Here is a 14,968-nt window from a genome sequence, read left to right on the forward strand (position 1 = left end):
CTGAATTATCAGAGAGAAGAGACTAAAGCTTAAATGGGCCTAGCACCTGAGTGTGCTTGACCACCATGGTCTGATATAAAGCACTACATAACAATAGTGACAGTGGCCTTCTGCATTAAGTAATTCTATGTGGGAATCATTCAAAACCCCTTGGTGTGGGAGGATATGCTGTGATCCCCAGCTATGGTACTTGGCCACTAAGGCCTTGTGAGCAGTGTAAGCCACACAGAGTCGATGTAATGCATACAGAGATTTGATTGCATTGCAGTCCTTGCAAGTGTGGATTCCTGTGGAAACTGACACTACACCACTCAAAAGTAATGGTTGCAGAATAGCTCCCTTAGTTTGTATTCTTTGAAGGATCAGAAACTTCAAGTGTGTAAGGACCATGGAACTGGCTGGTTCATGAAACGGTGGATGTAAAACATATTAGAGGACTAATATGTGGTCCCAAGCAGATTAAAAGTCACTCCTGAATCTGGGATGTAAAAGGTAAAAGGTTGAATCTGAATTAAATGAAGACAAATTCCTAAATAATGCCTGAGCTGCAATTGTTAAGTGGTTAGATTTTTAGGGCAATTGCAGTTGAACATCTTTATTCAGTTCTTTTTTTCACTCTGGTTTTACTACTGTGATGAATATTCATTTCAAGTCTGAAACAAGCTTACTTTTTCAGAATAAAACTTAAGAAAAATATTCTGAATTTACTATGTATAATTTTTTTTTTTTTCCTTAGAATAGACAATAAATTTTATGGTAATACAAAAAGATTCCAATTGATACACCTATCTGTCTTTATTAACTGTTCTGCTCTATGTATACTAGGAGAAGCATGGCTGCCTTTGTTGTAGATTGGTAGCATTCAAGCCTGGTAAAAACAAAAGTTTTAGGAAATTAGAGTTTTTGTATGCACAGCAGTTACATGTTAAGTATTAGTATTTCAGTTATTAATTATTAGTATCTCAGAGTTACTTTTAATTAAAAGAAAATTCAGAGGGTTCAAATTCATTGGAAAGACCAAAGCAGCTACACAGAAAATCTCTTTTGAGAAGAATCACTGATCTGAAGAAGAATAAAAATAAATCAAAGATCCTTTTCCATCATTTTTGCTTAGAACCCACACAACTTCAAAAACTAACTTATTTTAAAGTTTGTAAAAGAAAAGAAGCATTGTTGGTATAAGGCTTCACTTATCAAGTTTCATTCTGGAGGGAATTTCTTTAGCTGGGTTAGAAATCCTCCACACTCCTGTTTTTATAATGGAAATGCTGACCAGTGCGATAATAAACACCAATCGTGGGGCTGTAGTAGCTGGTCAGAACGTGGATGCAGGAGTTTGTGGTGCTATCATAATATTTTGTTCTGTTTCCTGCATTAATTTGCTTAAAACTCCTTTTAGGTTGAGGAGATGTAAAGCAAGCTCAGCCTGGCTATAGACTGCAAAATCATTTGATTATTTATACTTCTCTTAGAAAGCTTGGAAATGCCTCTAAAACATGATTTCATCTAGACTTATTCCTTGGTTTACATGTCTGAATGCTAATCGTAACATGATAGCTGAAAGGGAATGCATCTGTCTACCAAAAGGCAACCTTTGGCGGGCAAAAAGAATATAAACAAACCCATCTCGGAAGAGTAAAAATGGGCTATGATCAAACTGCTTTGGGGCTTTAAAAAACCCCTTATTATCTTTTCCCAGAAGTAATTGACACTGTCAGTTTTTGTTCTTGATGTGGTGATAATGGCACGGTGCTTTGGGGAGCCCAAGGACTGCAATTGGCCCCAGCGTTGATGGCAGTGGTGTTTCTGAGCAAGGGGAAGTCCTGGAAATACAGTGAGTGAAATCCTACCCTTACTGAAGTCAGCAGCAGCTCTGCACTCACTGCATTAGGGCCAGGATTCCACTGGCTTCACAAACCCAACACGCTATTTTCTACCATGTGATTCCACAGACTATGAGGCATCTACTTTGAAGTAAGATGACTCTGTTGAGGGAACGGACCCCACAGTCTTGTTGCTTCAGTGAGCTGGGATCGTGTGCTAGGAAAGAGGCTTTCTGCAGTGTTTCCAAAATGCATTTAAATTCTCAGCAAACTGAGCTTCCAGGACTGAAGGTTGGACTAGATGACCTCAATGGTCTTTTCTAACCTAAATGATTCTATGATTCTATGATTTCAGTACACCTACACGGGAAGGAGATGGGTCTGCATGACTCCCCACTGCTTCAGTGAGCATAATGGTATGCTTCAGTTGTAGCAGAAGTTCATTCAGGAAAAATTACACCAAGACTCTCATTCTGTTAAATCTTTTCTTGCTTTGGAAAGGAACAAAGCAGAAAGCCATAAATCAGTATGCAGCCAAGAGGCTCCTCTGAAGCCTGTCACCAATGTAAAATGTGTCTTTGTGCTGTGTGCTATTCTCTTCACTGGCTTGTAGTGTGAATACTCTTTTAAATTCAAACATTATTTTTAGAATTGGTGGCTCATATAAGAATGGTACCACTGTTCTTCATTATTGTATAAAACATCTAGTAATCTTTTAGAAATAAGCATTGTACTAAGAGGTCCAGATTTTGATTTGTATTTAAAAATGAAATGTAACAGTTTCTTTTTGCTTTTCTCTCGTTCTTAACACGAGTATGGAAAAGCTTGAATACATTCCAGTGTTTTGTTATTAAACTAGGAAAGAAAAACAGCAATTTTTGAATTATCTGTTACAGACTTGTTTACATTGTGAATCTTCTAATTTAAGGCTCCGTGTACTATAGAGTCCTAATTTCATTCAGTGCATGAAATAATATGGAAGGATATATAATCATGTTGAGGAAATTGTGGTTGTGTGGAGATGACAGAGAAATAGTGTTAAGAAGTGAACACTAAACTGTACGTTTCGTTATCCTTGAATAATTTGCCTTCATCTTTTTTTTTTTCTTTTCTTTTTTTTTTTTTTTTTTTTCACTTGATGCAACCATAGCAGTAAAATGCACCTGGGTTATGTGTGCAGTCATTGATTTTGGAACATTTCTCATTCTTGGTTTAGTTTCTCATTTTATTTTTAGAATGAAAAAAAGAAAAAGAAAAAGAAAAAGAAAAAGAAAAAGAAAAAGAAAAAGAAAAAGAAAAAGAAAAAGAAAAAGAAAAAGAAAAAGAAAAAGAAAAAGAAAAAGAAAAAGAAAAAGAAAAAGAAAAAGAAAAAGAAAAAGAAAAAGAAAAAGAAAAAGAAAAAGAAAAAGAAAAAGAAAAAGAAAAAGAAAAAAGCCTGATGAGGTGAAACACCTCTGCTTCTATAGACGCTTCATCTGCATTAACCATCGAACTGCTTCTTGGAAAAAAAAAAACATCCCTACAACCAGAAAACAGATGCAGCATAAGGAGTCAGGGAGGTCAACAAAAACAAGGGGAAGAAGATCCGGAGAAACGAGTTAGAAGAGAAAGAATACTTCATTATCAAAACAGGATATTGTGATGGTAATACTAAAGTGAATGGAAAAAGAAAAAGGTGAATCATCAGAAGAACTCACAAAAGCATGAGAAAAGAAATCAAAGAGCTATGAGGGTGGGATGTAGATTCTTCTTTAGAATCCGGAGTAAATCTCGGTGTCTCTGATACCACGACAATTTCATGCACTAGAAGAAGAAGCTGTCTTGGAAGGCAACAGCCCACTGCCCTACCTGGGCCAGCTGCTGTGCTCCCGCTGCGCTCTGCCCCAAGCTGCGGACTGCTGGTTGCCGGAGGGCGGCTGCAGGAGAGGGGAGGAATCGGGTGAGCCACGCCTGCTGCGGGAGAAGAGGCAACGGCAGGAGCCGGCGGCGCCCAGGATTTGGTGAAATAATGCTAAAAGACCGACTCCCACTCCAGGCCAGAGGAAGGAGAGCAGCCCCCCCCCCTCCCCGGCCGTGGACTCTTGCTTCCCCATGCACGGCTTATCAACATCCCCCCTCCCCCCCCCGCCCCCCCCCCATTTTTTCTCCTCGCAGCAATGAAACGAGAATAAAACAACCAACCAACCAACCAAAAATACACCTAACAAACAGCAAGAGGGAAAGGCTCTTAGTAGCACCCTCAAAATCAAAGCCCACAAGCCTGAGGGTTTTCTCTTTCTTGCGGGTGGAAACAGGAACCCTACGGAGCCGCAGCTGCAGGGCTGTCCCGGTCCCGGTCTCCATCGCGCCTCGTCTGCATTACACCGCAGCCGGTGCAGTCACGGTCAGTCAGTGCTAGAGGCGGCATTGGCTGCACACGGGCAAGGGCAGAATTGGTCCTGGGAGAAAACGGTGGCTCCGTCTAGAGGTTCCATTTAACTCTCCCTGTGACACAGCTTGGAGTTGTCAAGGGTGGATTTCAGAGAAAAAGAGAGCATTCTTTTTATTAAAAAAGAAAATATTACAATATATATATTTTTTTCCTAGCCCCTGGCGGGCAGCTGGGCTGGCAACAGAATCCCCTGGAAAGCCAATCCTCTGACAGCAGCACCTCTGCTGCCCTATCCGATCTGTTCTGGAAGGCAACAAATTGCAAAACACTAAAGCAAGCAGACAAAGAAACAACAATCAAAATACCCCAGAATTTCTTTTTCTCTTTTTTTCCCCACTTCCTTTACAAAAGCGATATATATTAACAAATCTACACACATCGAGCCTCTCTATCTCCCCTTTCCCTTCGCACCCCCCTCTCTTTGAGTCCCACACATGTATGGTCCCGGCTGCGGGGCGAGGAGCCTGTGTTTAAAGGCGGTGTCCGGCCCCAGCCCGGTTCCACCGGGCCTCGCTGCCCCTAGCTCGCCTCCTGCCTGTTGCAGCCGTTCAGGAGCTCGGTCATGAAGGAAATGTACACTATGGCCAGGCGCAAGGTCTCTATCCGGGAGAGCCGCTTCTCGTAGGCGAAGGTGGGCACCTTCTTCCTCAGCTGGTCGAACGCCTCGTTGAGGTTAAACATCCTTTTCCTCTCTCGGATGTTGGCTGCCTGGCGCTGGGCGTAGGTGATAACCCGCTTTCTCCTGGGTCTGTCCAGTAGGGAAGAGCTCCGCGCCCTCTCCTCTTCCTCCTCTTCCTCGTCTTCGAGATCCCCGTCTCCAAAGGCAGTCAAAGGCAGTCCCCGGGCCATCCCCTCCCGCAGCGACAGAGCTCTGTTCCCGAAGGGAGGCTCGAGAGTTAGCCCCAGGCTTGACCTGGCCAGGGATGAGCTCTGGGGGGCTCCCAGTGAGATGTCGGCCACGAAGCCCAGTACCGAGGCGCCCAGCAGCCGCTCCGGGCAGGGGAGCGGCTGGGCTGCGCCGCGGAGCAGCTCCGGGCGCCGGTGGGCCGGGAAGAGGCCGGCTGACATCTTACTTTGGAGAGAGCTTAATGGGGTCCCCCATCCCAAGCCTCGGCGGCGTTAATATTTATAACCCTTCGGATAACAGGATTAGCAGGACTAGAAAGAGCGGCTGTGAAATTTTCCTCCGTGATGCTGATGAGAGGAGACAGGCAGCCCCCTCGGAGACGCGTGGATGCTCACGAGAGAGGAGTCCCCGGCGAGGCAATCCTGTCACAGCAATCAAGGACAGTTCCTTCTTGGCAAAACCCTAGGCTCTTACCTGCTGAGCACTTTTGTCTCTTCTTATGCACCCGCAACCAAATGATTTTCAGGCTCTTTACAGCTCGCAGGAGCAGAGCCGAGTCTTCCCTGGGCTCGCCTTCCTGCTTTCCGTCGGATTCTCTGAACCCTGAGATCCAGCAGCACAATTGATGTCAGGCAAGTACGTGGATACTTTTAATGATGTCCTGAAGAGGGGACCTGCACGCAGAGGGTCACCGGGAAATGTTTACCCTGTATCCCAGCACAGTGAGATCTGAATGGCAGGACCTCCATTAGCCTAAGTAAGCATTGTAGGGAATCCGAAATTGCATTCCCAGTAGTAACTGTTGGAATCGTCCTCTCCATTCCCCCTAAATCCCTTCGGTTAGAGTTCAAACATCTGGGCAGGGTGGCAGCAAAAGGCTGCTTCGTAATGCTCATTTCAGGCTATTTCTAAGCATTACTTTGAACTCCCTTTCTCCTGCCCAGCAGACGAGAATAAAGCAGTGCCATTCAGGGCAGCAGCTTTCACCCGAAACTTCGTCAAAGCCAAAGTCAGCGGAGGTGCGTAGAGAAATAGAACTGACTGTTTGTAATGATAACAATGGATACATGGAGCAAAATGGCATGAAATGCGCATAAACCTACCCGCACACACGACATCACTAAATACCTTCCTTTGATCGAAGTTGTCTTGGGGACGGACGTTGGGGATCGTTTTGCTTTCGTATTGGGAAGCTGCGAGAGGTGAGGGGTTTTGTCTTCACCCTCCCACACCTCAAACGTCTCTAAAAAACAGCGTGGCCTTCGTGGTCCGGGACGGCCTTAGGCACGCCCAGGTGGAATCCGATCGATTTGTTTTGGGCCGCGTGTCTGGGGGCGGCTGATGCCGTCATTCTCGTACTGCCTTCTTAAGCCCTAATCTTCTTCTTTGTCATGCACTGTTGCCACTCGCTTTGGGGCTAATTAGTCCCTAATTTCCAAGGAGATTTCAAAACCCATCAGATGAAAGCAGACGGATGGTGGCGGCAGAAGGATCAAGCCCTCAAAAATCCTTCCTGTTTGCCTACGGGACAGCAAACATTTCCGATGGCAGACTAGAATCCGCAGTCGTTTACAAACCAAATCTCCTTCCCCCCCCCACCTCCCCAAACCCCCTCTGCTTTTTTTTTTTTTTCCTTCACTTGGTTAAGGCGATGCGGAGACGACTCCCCTCACCTCCCCGCGTCCCGTGTGTGCGGCGAAGCGGAGCAGCCCGGCTACATTGGACAGCTCCGGAGCGGCTCCGGCCGCAGCGGCACAGGTAACGCGCGGCTCCGCCCGGACCTCCGTGCTCCGGGGACCAGCTCGGGATTCTGCCCCTCGGCGCCACCGTCACCATCACCGTTGTTGAGGCCATTGGTCAGAGGCGTGGCGTCTGCTGCAACGGTTTGGTGACATGCCTAGGATGTTAAGGGAGAAACAAGCAACAGGGAGATGAAAGTAGTGGGTTCTCTTACAAAATTGAGAGCTATTCTTTATTAAGGATTCATTAAAAACTTGGTGAATGAACTAATAAGAAAAAAAGAAGCTGTAAGGCTTCTAATAGGACAAGCATACAAAAGTAACAACAATTTGATGACGTTTCACGGGAAAAATGACGACTACAACATAAATATAGATGATAGACCTGCAAAGGAATGTAACATACACAAGATAGTTTTAGTTGAGATAGTAAGCGTTTCATTTAAAGATATGGAAAGATAATTAGGGACATATGCTCACAGAAGTGTGTGACCTCAGAGCAAATTTATTGTGAAAGTACAAATATTGCAGACAATTAAACAAAAAAAGGGAGAAATTTGAAACTGTCAGATTTGTGTCAGTCTTCACACGAATTTCTCAGTATGTAAAAAAATGGCTTCTACAGGGTGATAGCATAGCCCTTCACTGTGGTCTCTTCAGAAAGAGGCTCTTAAAACATAGAAGACATAAAAGGAATGTGCCTGCCTCTAGTTCCTTAAAAGTAGCACTAAAACAAGGATCGAGCAGTTGGAAGGTCATAGTAGCACATGAGGATTTAGCAAAAGTGAATCCTCATGTCAAACTTCTTTTACGTCTTTCCTTTTCTCCCCTTCGCTCCTCCCCCTTCCCCCCATTGCTACTTTGTTTCCTGCTTTTCTCTCTCTCTCTCTCTCTTTTTTTTTTTTTAATATTGATCTTCCTCTTATGCTAATGGTTGTAAAGTGTGTAATTAACTCAATGAACAACAATTGAGATATGTTTTAGGACAGTTTTTGTGGAGCTGAAGAAATACACAATGAATCTTTATGCTTTAGGAGTCAGGTTTTCAGCACAAAGACAAAGCAGTAGTGTGAGAGAAGGAGTAACGTGGGGGTAGCAGAAAAATCTCTCATGAGATCTGTTGCTTCTTCACTTTGAAATCTCAGATAGATTACCTGTTTAGACCAGTGCTCTAGATTTTTATTTTTATTTTTGTTTTTAAACTAAGTACACAGTTTTTTCTAGGATTGTTTATCTTTCTTCACATATCTTTCATCCTATCTTTTCCTTTCAATTTTTATCACATTTTATTATTTTCCCTCCAAAGATACTTACAGGTACTGAGTGCTGATAGCTACATCTTCAAGTTTCTTAACTATTTACATGATTGTTTTTCTTCAGAAATGTCAAAGATATGATTCTATATGTATGCACATGTAGACTTTGGCATAAAAATCCAATAAGTAGCTTGTCTCATCTATTGGCCCTATTAGAAAAACATATATATCCCTTTATACTTATCCCTGATTATGTCCTAATTATGAAATTTTTTGAAAATCAAAGTCTTTTACTATGTCTTCCTAAATAATAAAAATGCATTATATTTTGTACTAGCAGAAATCAAGACAATGTGCATTTTAATTCAGTATACTTCTATGGAAATTGTTTTCTTTGTTTTAGTCTTGGGTGCTGAGTCCATGTGCTGATAACTTTCTACATTATCATGTGTGAAAAGGCAGCCACGCTGATGATTTAGCATTACTGATGGAGATGTTATAGATTTTAAAAATATAGACCTATACTTTACTGGAAAATTATTTGGAAGTCAGCTGATCCTGGGATGATGAAATAAGGGGCTGCTATCCGTTCAACTTGACTCAGCAGGCAAGAAATTGGAAGATACTATCTACTCTACAAATTTCAGATTGCTAGATATACAGCTGAAGAAGTGTCTATGCACACATCTTGTAATATGGAAAAAAAATCTTCTCTACTTTAACTGATTCATTAATAGCCAGAAAGTTACTATCATTGTCAAGATGCGTTCTGAATAATAAAAACAGATGTAGTGTGCAGTAGGCTAACTCTCTTTCAATATACTGACATCGCAGCTGCTTGATGCTGTTGTTAATTTCTAAAATTATAGCAGTGCTCATGGATCAGGACCTCATTACCCCAGAACAAAAGACGATTCCTTTTTAGATTATCTTTTGCATTCCTACAAGGCTGGACAAAATCAGTGGTATATCTGCCTGGAGGCAGGCACATTTACAAGGATTTGGACAGACTCTGTAAAATATCTCAGCATGACACTTGCTCACTGCATACTGGAGAGATCATCAGTGAAGAATTAACACAGAAATTAAGTATTTAAGTGAATTTAGCTGAAGACGGGCTACTTTGATGCTAGAATAATGTAGTAGTACCCAGATGAAAGCAGAACACAATATGATTGAATGTGATATCACCAAAATGGTAAAAGAGATCTCATGTCTCAATGCTTTATGAGATCACACAGGCAGGGAACTGTGATGCAGCTAATGTTCAGAGAATTTATGTATGAGTCAGTTGAGAACTTGAAAAAGGCTAAAGCAAAGTATCAAATGAATTGGTCAGTTCTCTTCTTGCAAATAAACTAGAAAGGAGAAGACTAATGAAGTCAAAAGTAAAGCTAATATAGACCAGAGAAGGCAGGGCCTTGATCGCTGAAACTTCTGGGAAAACCTTTGATACAGTGGAATCAGGTAGGTGTGTGAGGATGAGGAAAGGATTATCTCCCTTTGACTTCTGCAGGTCTCATGCTAAAAGAATTGACTTCATCTATTAAGAGAAATAAAATAGATACTACAAATGAGGTGATATTATCTAACTGTTGGTTCTCATCCAAATTTGAGTTATCCCAGATAGCCCATTACCAACTGCTAGTCCTTTTTTTTTTTTTTTTTTTTTGTGAAAGGGTGCCTGCACTAAAACTCACGTCTAAAAAATTGGCCCTCTTATCCAAGAACCTGAAATACCCTCTGCCTTGCTAATCCTAGCTTTGATATTCTTCTGAGGATATGAGATTTTTTTCTAGTCCTGAATACTTCCTTAGCAATTTGTATAGAGTATCACATAGTATCTTGAATGAATTCCATTTCATTTCCTGAACACACTGGAAGTTGTTAATGTAATGAATATTGTTTTCTTACTACCTTGTTGCTCAGTGTTTCACCTTCGCTTTTTTTGTTTGTTTGTTTTTGTTTTTGTTGTTGTTGTTTTTGTTTTTGCTTTCCAGTGCTATTGTGATTTTAAGACAGGATTAATAATCTTAGATAAACTTTCTGAAGGCCTTTCTCATGCAGTATCAGCTGCCAAACCAATGAGGCATGTAATTGTGAGCTAAATAAATGCTATTTCAGTTTGAAGATGGGGAATAGAAATAGTGCATTACTGAAAATAGGAACTCAAATGAGTCCCAGTGTGAGATAGATCAAACATAACGTTAGAGGGCATTTGGAGTATATAGCACTTTATGGTAAGAAGATCTCATTGATTTACTGTTCCGAGCACTTGTCTCTTCCATGGGTAGCATACATTTTTAGGGTAATTATATGTTATTATACTTGCTATCCTTCCTTCAATTTTTTGTGCATTTTATGTTACAACAGAACTGAAATCTTGATATGCTACAGAATTTGGTGCTTATCAGTAGTTACAATGATGCGATTATCATGAATATGTTTAAAGCATTTGTAACTAAATAAAGAGCAGTCAAAGATGTTCTGGACCTTCATCCTGGCTATCAAAGAAGAAGGTTAGATGTTGCTTTTGTGGAAGCGAAGTGTTTCTTTCATTTTATATCCCAAATTAAGGAGAAAGGATGGCTTTCCTCTTTTGTCTGCTTTGGCCTTACAGATGAGGACTGAATCTTTGCATTTCTGCTGTCATTAGTGAGAGAAAAACCCCAGACACTGCTGGGATTTTTAAACATGACTGAAAAGTGAGACAAAGACTAACTTTCATACGTTTCATGAAAAAAAAAGTATTTTAGAAGAAGGAAGAGTTAAACTGAGTCATATCTGGAGAAGTCTATCAGGAAAGTGGAAGCAGGATGTGTGAATAGGTACTGATGGTGCTGATGCAAAGGGAAGGTGAGCCCTCTTCTACAGCAGTGGTAGGACTGGAGAAGAAGAAGCTGAAGTTAATTCTAAGAAGTTAATAAGGCAACTATTAAACCCCCAAATCCTTGAATTTAAATGCTGTTAATTTCTCAAATTCCAAATTCTGCCCAGTGAACTAGGAATGAAGGGGGAAGGGGACAAAATAAGGGCTACTGGAGTTGAATGGGTCATTCGAGGGCTTGTACCAAACTCCATGGGCAATGACAGCAGAGTGCATAGGGAAGGACTAGGGCAGGGGGATGCTGGGGATGCTGCTGTTCTAGGGGATCCTAGATCCCTTATAAAGGTGGCGAGACGGATAGCCTGGCTGAAGTGCCTTTATACCAATGCACGCAGCCTGAGTAACAAGCAGGAGGAACTCGAAACTGTGATGCACTCGGAAAGTTATGACCTTGTTGCTATCACAGAAACATGGTGGGATGACTCCCACAATTGGGATACTGCCATCGACGGCTATAGACTCTTTAGGAAAGATAGGCGAGGTAGGAGGGGTGGGGGAGTTGCTCTCTATGTCAGAGATTGGATAAACTGTGAGGAGCTCCCTACGAGAAACAGTCAGGAACAGGTTGAGAGCCTGTGGGTTAGGATTAGAGATGGGACTAATATAGGTCAGCTAGTGTTAGGGGTATACTACAGACCACCTGATCAAGGGGAGGCTGCTGATGAGGCTTTCTTGCTCCAGATGCGTGAGATGTCTGGCTCACGGGCTCTTGTCCTGGTGGGGGACTTCAACCATCCGGACATCTGTTGGAAAAACCACATGGCGAGCTGCAAGAGCTCCAGAAGGCTCTTGGAATCCATTGACGATAGCTTTCTGGTTCAGGTATTGGACAGACCGACCAGAGGTGAAGCGCTGCTAGACCTGCTGCTTACCAACGCCGAGGAGATCATCAAAGGCGTCAAGGTTGGAGGCTGCCTGGGCTCCAGCGACCACGCCCTGGTTGAGTTTGTGATCTCAAGCGATGTGGGCTTGGCAAAGAGCAGGATCAGGACACTGAACTTTAGAAAAGCAGACTTCAAGCTACTCAATGGATTGCTGGCCAAGATCCCCTGGCGCGCTGCCCTCAAAGACAGGGATGTTGAGGAGAGCTGGCGGCTCTTCAAAGATGCCCTCCTGGAAGCACAAGAGGTCTCCATTCCTCTGAATAAGAAAGTGGGCAGGCGAGGTAGGAAACCGGCATGGCTCAGCAAGGACCTGCTGAGAGAACTGAGGGCGAAGAAAGGGGTGTACAAGCTCTGGAAACAAGGCTGTGTCACCTGGGAAGAGTACAGGGATGCCGTCCGGACTTGCAGACGTGGGATCAGGGAAGCCAAGGCGCAGGCAGAACTGAACTTGGCAAGGGACGTGAAAAACAATAAGAAAACCTTCTACAGGTACATTGGCCAGAAGAGACAGGCCAAAACGGGCGTACCTACTTTGGTAAATTTAAAAGGAGAACTGGCTTCAACAGATGAAGAGAAAGCTGAGGTGCTGAATGAGTTCTTCACCTCGGTCTTCACTGGTGGCCAGGATTCTAGTCTTCTTCACGTCCATGAACCCTGCATCCCCAAACCTCTATGTGGGGACCAAGGAGGTAAATCCCTCCCCACTGTAAGGGCAGAGCAAGTCCGAGAGTACCTCCTTAGACTGAATGAATACAAGTCTATGGGGCCGGATGGCGTGCATCCCAGGGTCCTGAAGGAGCTGGCTGAGGTGGTTGCCGAGCCGCTCTCCATCATATTTGAGAAGTCGTGGCTGTCAGGTGAGGTCCCGGATGACTGGAGGAAGGGTCACGTCACTCCCATATACAAGAAGGGGAGCAGGGAGGACCCGGGGAACTACAGGCCGGTGAGTCTCACCTCCGTGCCTGGGAAGATCATGGAACAGATCCTCCTGGACAACATGCTCGATCACATAAAGAATGAGCATGTGATCCGAGACAGCCAGCACGGCTTCACCAAGGGAAGGTCATGCCTGACTAATCTTGTGGCCTTCTATGATGGAGTGACGGCATTGGTGGACAAAGGGAAGGCGACCGATGTCATTTACCTGGACCTGAGCAAGGCCTTTGACATGGTCCCCCACCACATCCTCATCTCCAAATTGGAGGGAAGTGGATTTGATGGGCGGACGACCCGATGGATAAGCAATTGGTTGAAAGGCCGCAGACAGAGGGTGGTGGTCAATGGCTCTATGTCCAGGTGGAGGCCGGTAACAAGTGGTGTCCCCCAAGGGTCTGTCTTGGGACCGGTGCTCTTTAACATCTTTATTAATGACATCGATGAAGGAATTGAGTGCACCCTCAGCAAGTTTGCTGACGACACCAAGCTGAGTGGTGCGGTTGATACGGCGGAAGGAAGGGATGCCATTCAGAGGGACCTCGACAGGCTTGAGGGCTGGGCTCGGGTGAACCTAATGAGGTTCAACACGGCAAAGTGCAAGGTTTTGCATTTGGGCCGGAAGAACCCCAGGCACCCGTACAGGCTGGGAGGAGTGGTCCTTGAGAGCAGCTCGGCAGAGAAGGACCTCGGGGTCCTGATGGACGAGAGACTTAACATGAGCCAGCAGTCCGCTCTGGCAGCTCGAAAGGCAAATGGGATCCTGGGCTCCATCAGGAGAGGGGTGGTCAGCAGGGACAGGGAGGTGATTGTCCCTCTCTACTCGGCTCTTGTGAGGCCCCACCTGGAGTACTGTGTCCAGGTGTGGAGCCCTCAGTACAAGAAAGACATAGAGATCTTGGAAAGGGTCCAGAGGAGGGCGACTAAGATGATCAGGGGGCTGGAGCACCTCCCCTATGAGGACAGGCTGAGGGAGTTGGGCTTGTTCAGCCTGGAGAAGAGAAGGCTGCGGGGCGACCTCATTGCAGCCTATCAATACCTGAAGGGAACCTACACCCAGGAGGGGAGTAAACTCTTCAGAAGGGCTGACAACAGCAGGACTAGGGGAAATGGATCAAAGTTGAAGGAGGAAAGATTTAGGTTGGATGTTAGGGGGAAGTTCTTCACAAGGAGAGTAGTTAGGCCCTGGAACGGGCTGCCCAGGGAGGTTGTGGATGCCCCGTCCTTGGACGTGTTCAAGGCCAGGTTGGACGGGGTCCTGGGCAACCTGATCTGAATGTGGATGTTTGGTGGCCCTGCTAGGCAGGGGGGTTGGAACTACATGATCCTTGAGGTCCCTTCCAACCCAGGTGATTCTGTGATTCTGTGATTCTGTGATTCTGTGAAGCCCGGATGATCTTAAAAGTTGTGGCAACTAATATGGTGTTACTTAAGGACACAGTGGTTTGACATATGATAAATAAAAACGTGTAATAAATTTTAAATACACATTGTAAAAAAATAAATCATCCAAGTAGATGTTCTAGGATAGAGAATGAGGAATAAGAACTCATACTCTATCTGTTTTATACAACTCCTGGATCTTAACACTATTTCTTCGTGTTCTCCCTTCCACACCATCTTTTAATCTAGGTTTGCCCCACTTAGGAATATAGGAATATAGTGAAGAATAGTGTCAATCACTTGCACAAAGAACCACAACAGGAGATACAACTTTATACTTAAAATTGCTCCGAGACCATAGTAATAATTATGTAAACATTTAAAGAAGGAATTGCAATTATTGACTGTTACCATAACTCTAAAATCACAGAGATACAATATCCTGACTATGACATGTTTTGCTAACACTGGAGTAAATATAGAAATTAATATTATTGTTACTCTGTCTTTTCACCTTGTATTCCATTCAAATATCTTACAGTGCATTCTGAACTATAATTACAGGCATGCACTTAGTACACCTGCAAAAACCCCAAATATTTTACCTTACACAAGCATAAATTTAAAAGAAATGGCTTAAATTATTTGCATTGGCTTATCAAAATACATTTGTTGCAAAGCTAAGAACAAAACCACTATCTCTAGTCTACTGGCTTAATACTTTAATTGCTAGGTAATACTGACTCACACACTCAATGAAATCAGATCACTCACTTTAGCTTTCA

General features: G+C 43.7%; 1 protein-coding gene across 1 annotated transcript; it reads right to left on the reverse strand.

The window, feature by feature from the left end:
* Window positions 1-4,773: 4,773 nt before the first annotated feature.
* Window positions 4,774-5,322, reverse strand: FERD3L (Fer3 like bHLH transcription factor). The gene has a single exon (XM_052695454.1). The coding sequence runs from the start codon at window positions 5,320-5,322 to the stop codon at window positions 4,774-4,776; it is 549 nt and encodes a 182-aa protein (XP_052551414.1).
* Between the last annotated feature and the right edge of the window lie 9,646 nt (window positions 5,323-14,968).

The sequence above is a fragment of the Tympanuchus pallidicinctus genome, unplaced genomic scaffold, assembly GCF_026119805.1.
Source record: "Tympanuchus pallidicinctus isolate F22 unplaced genomic scaffold, pur_lepc_1.0 scaffold3, whole genome shotgun sequence".
Lineage (NCBI taxonomy): Eukaryota > Metazoa > Chordata > Aves > Galliformes > Phasianidae > Tympanuchus > Tympanuchus pallidicinctus.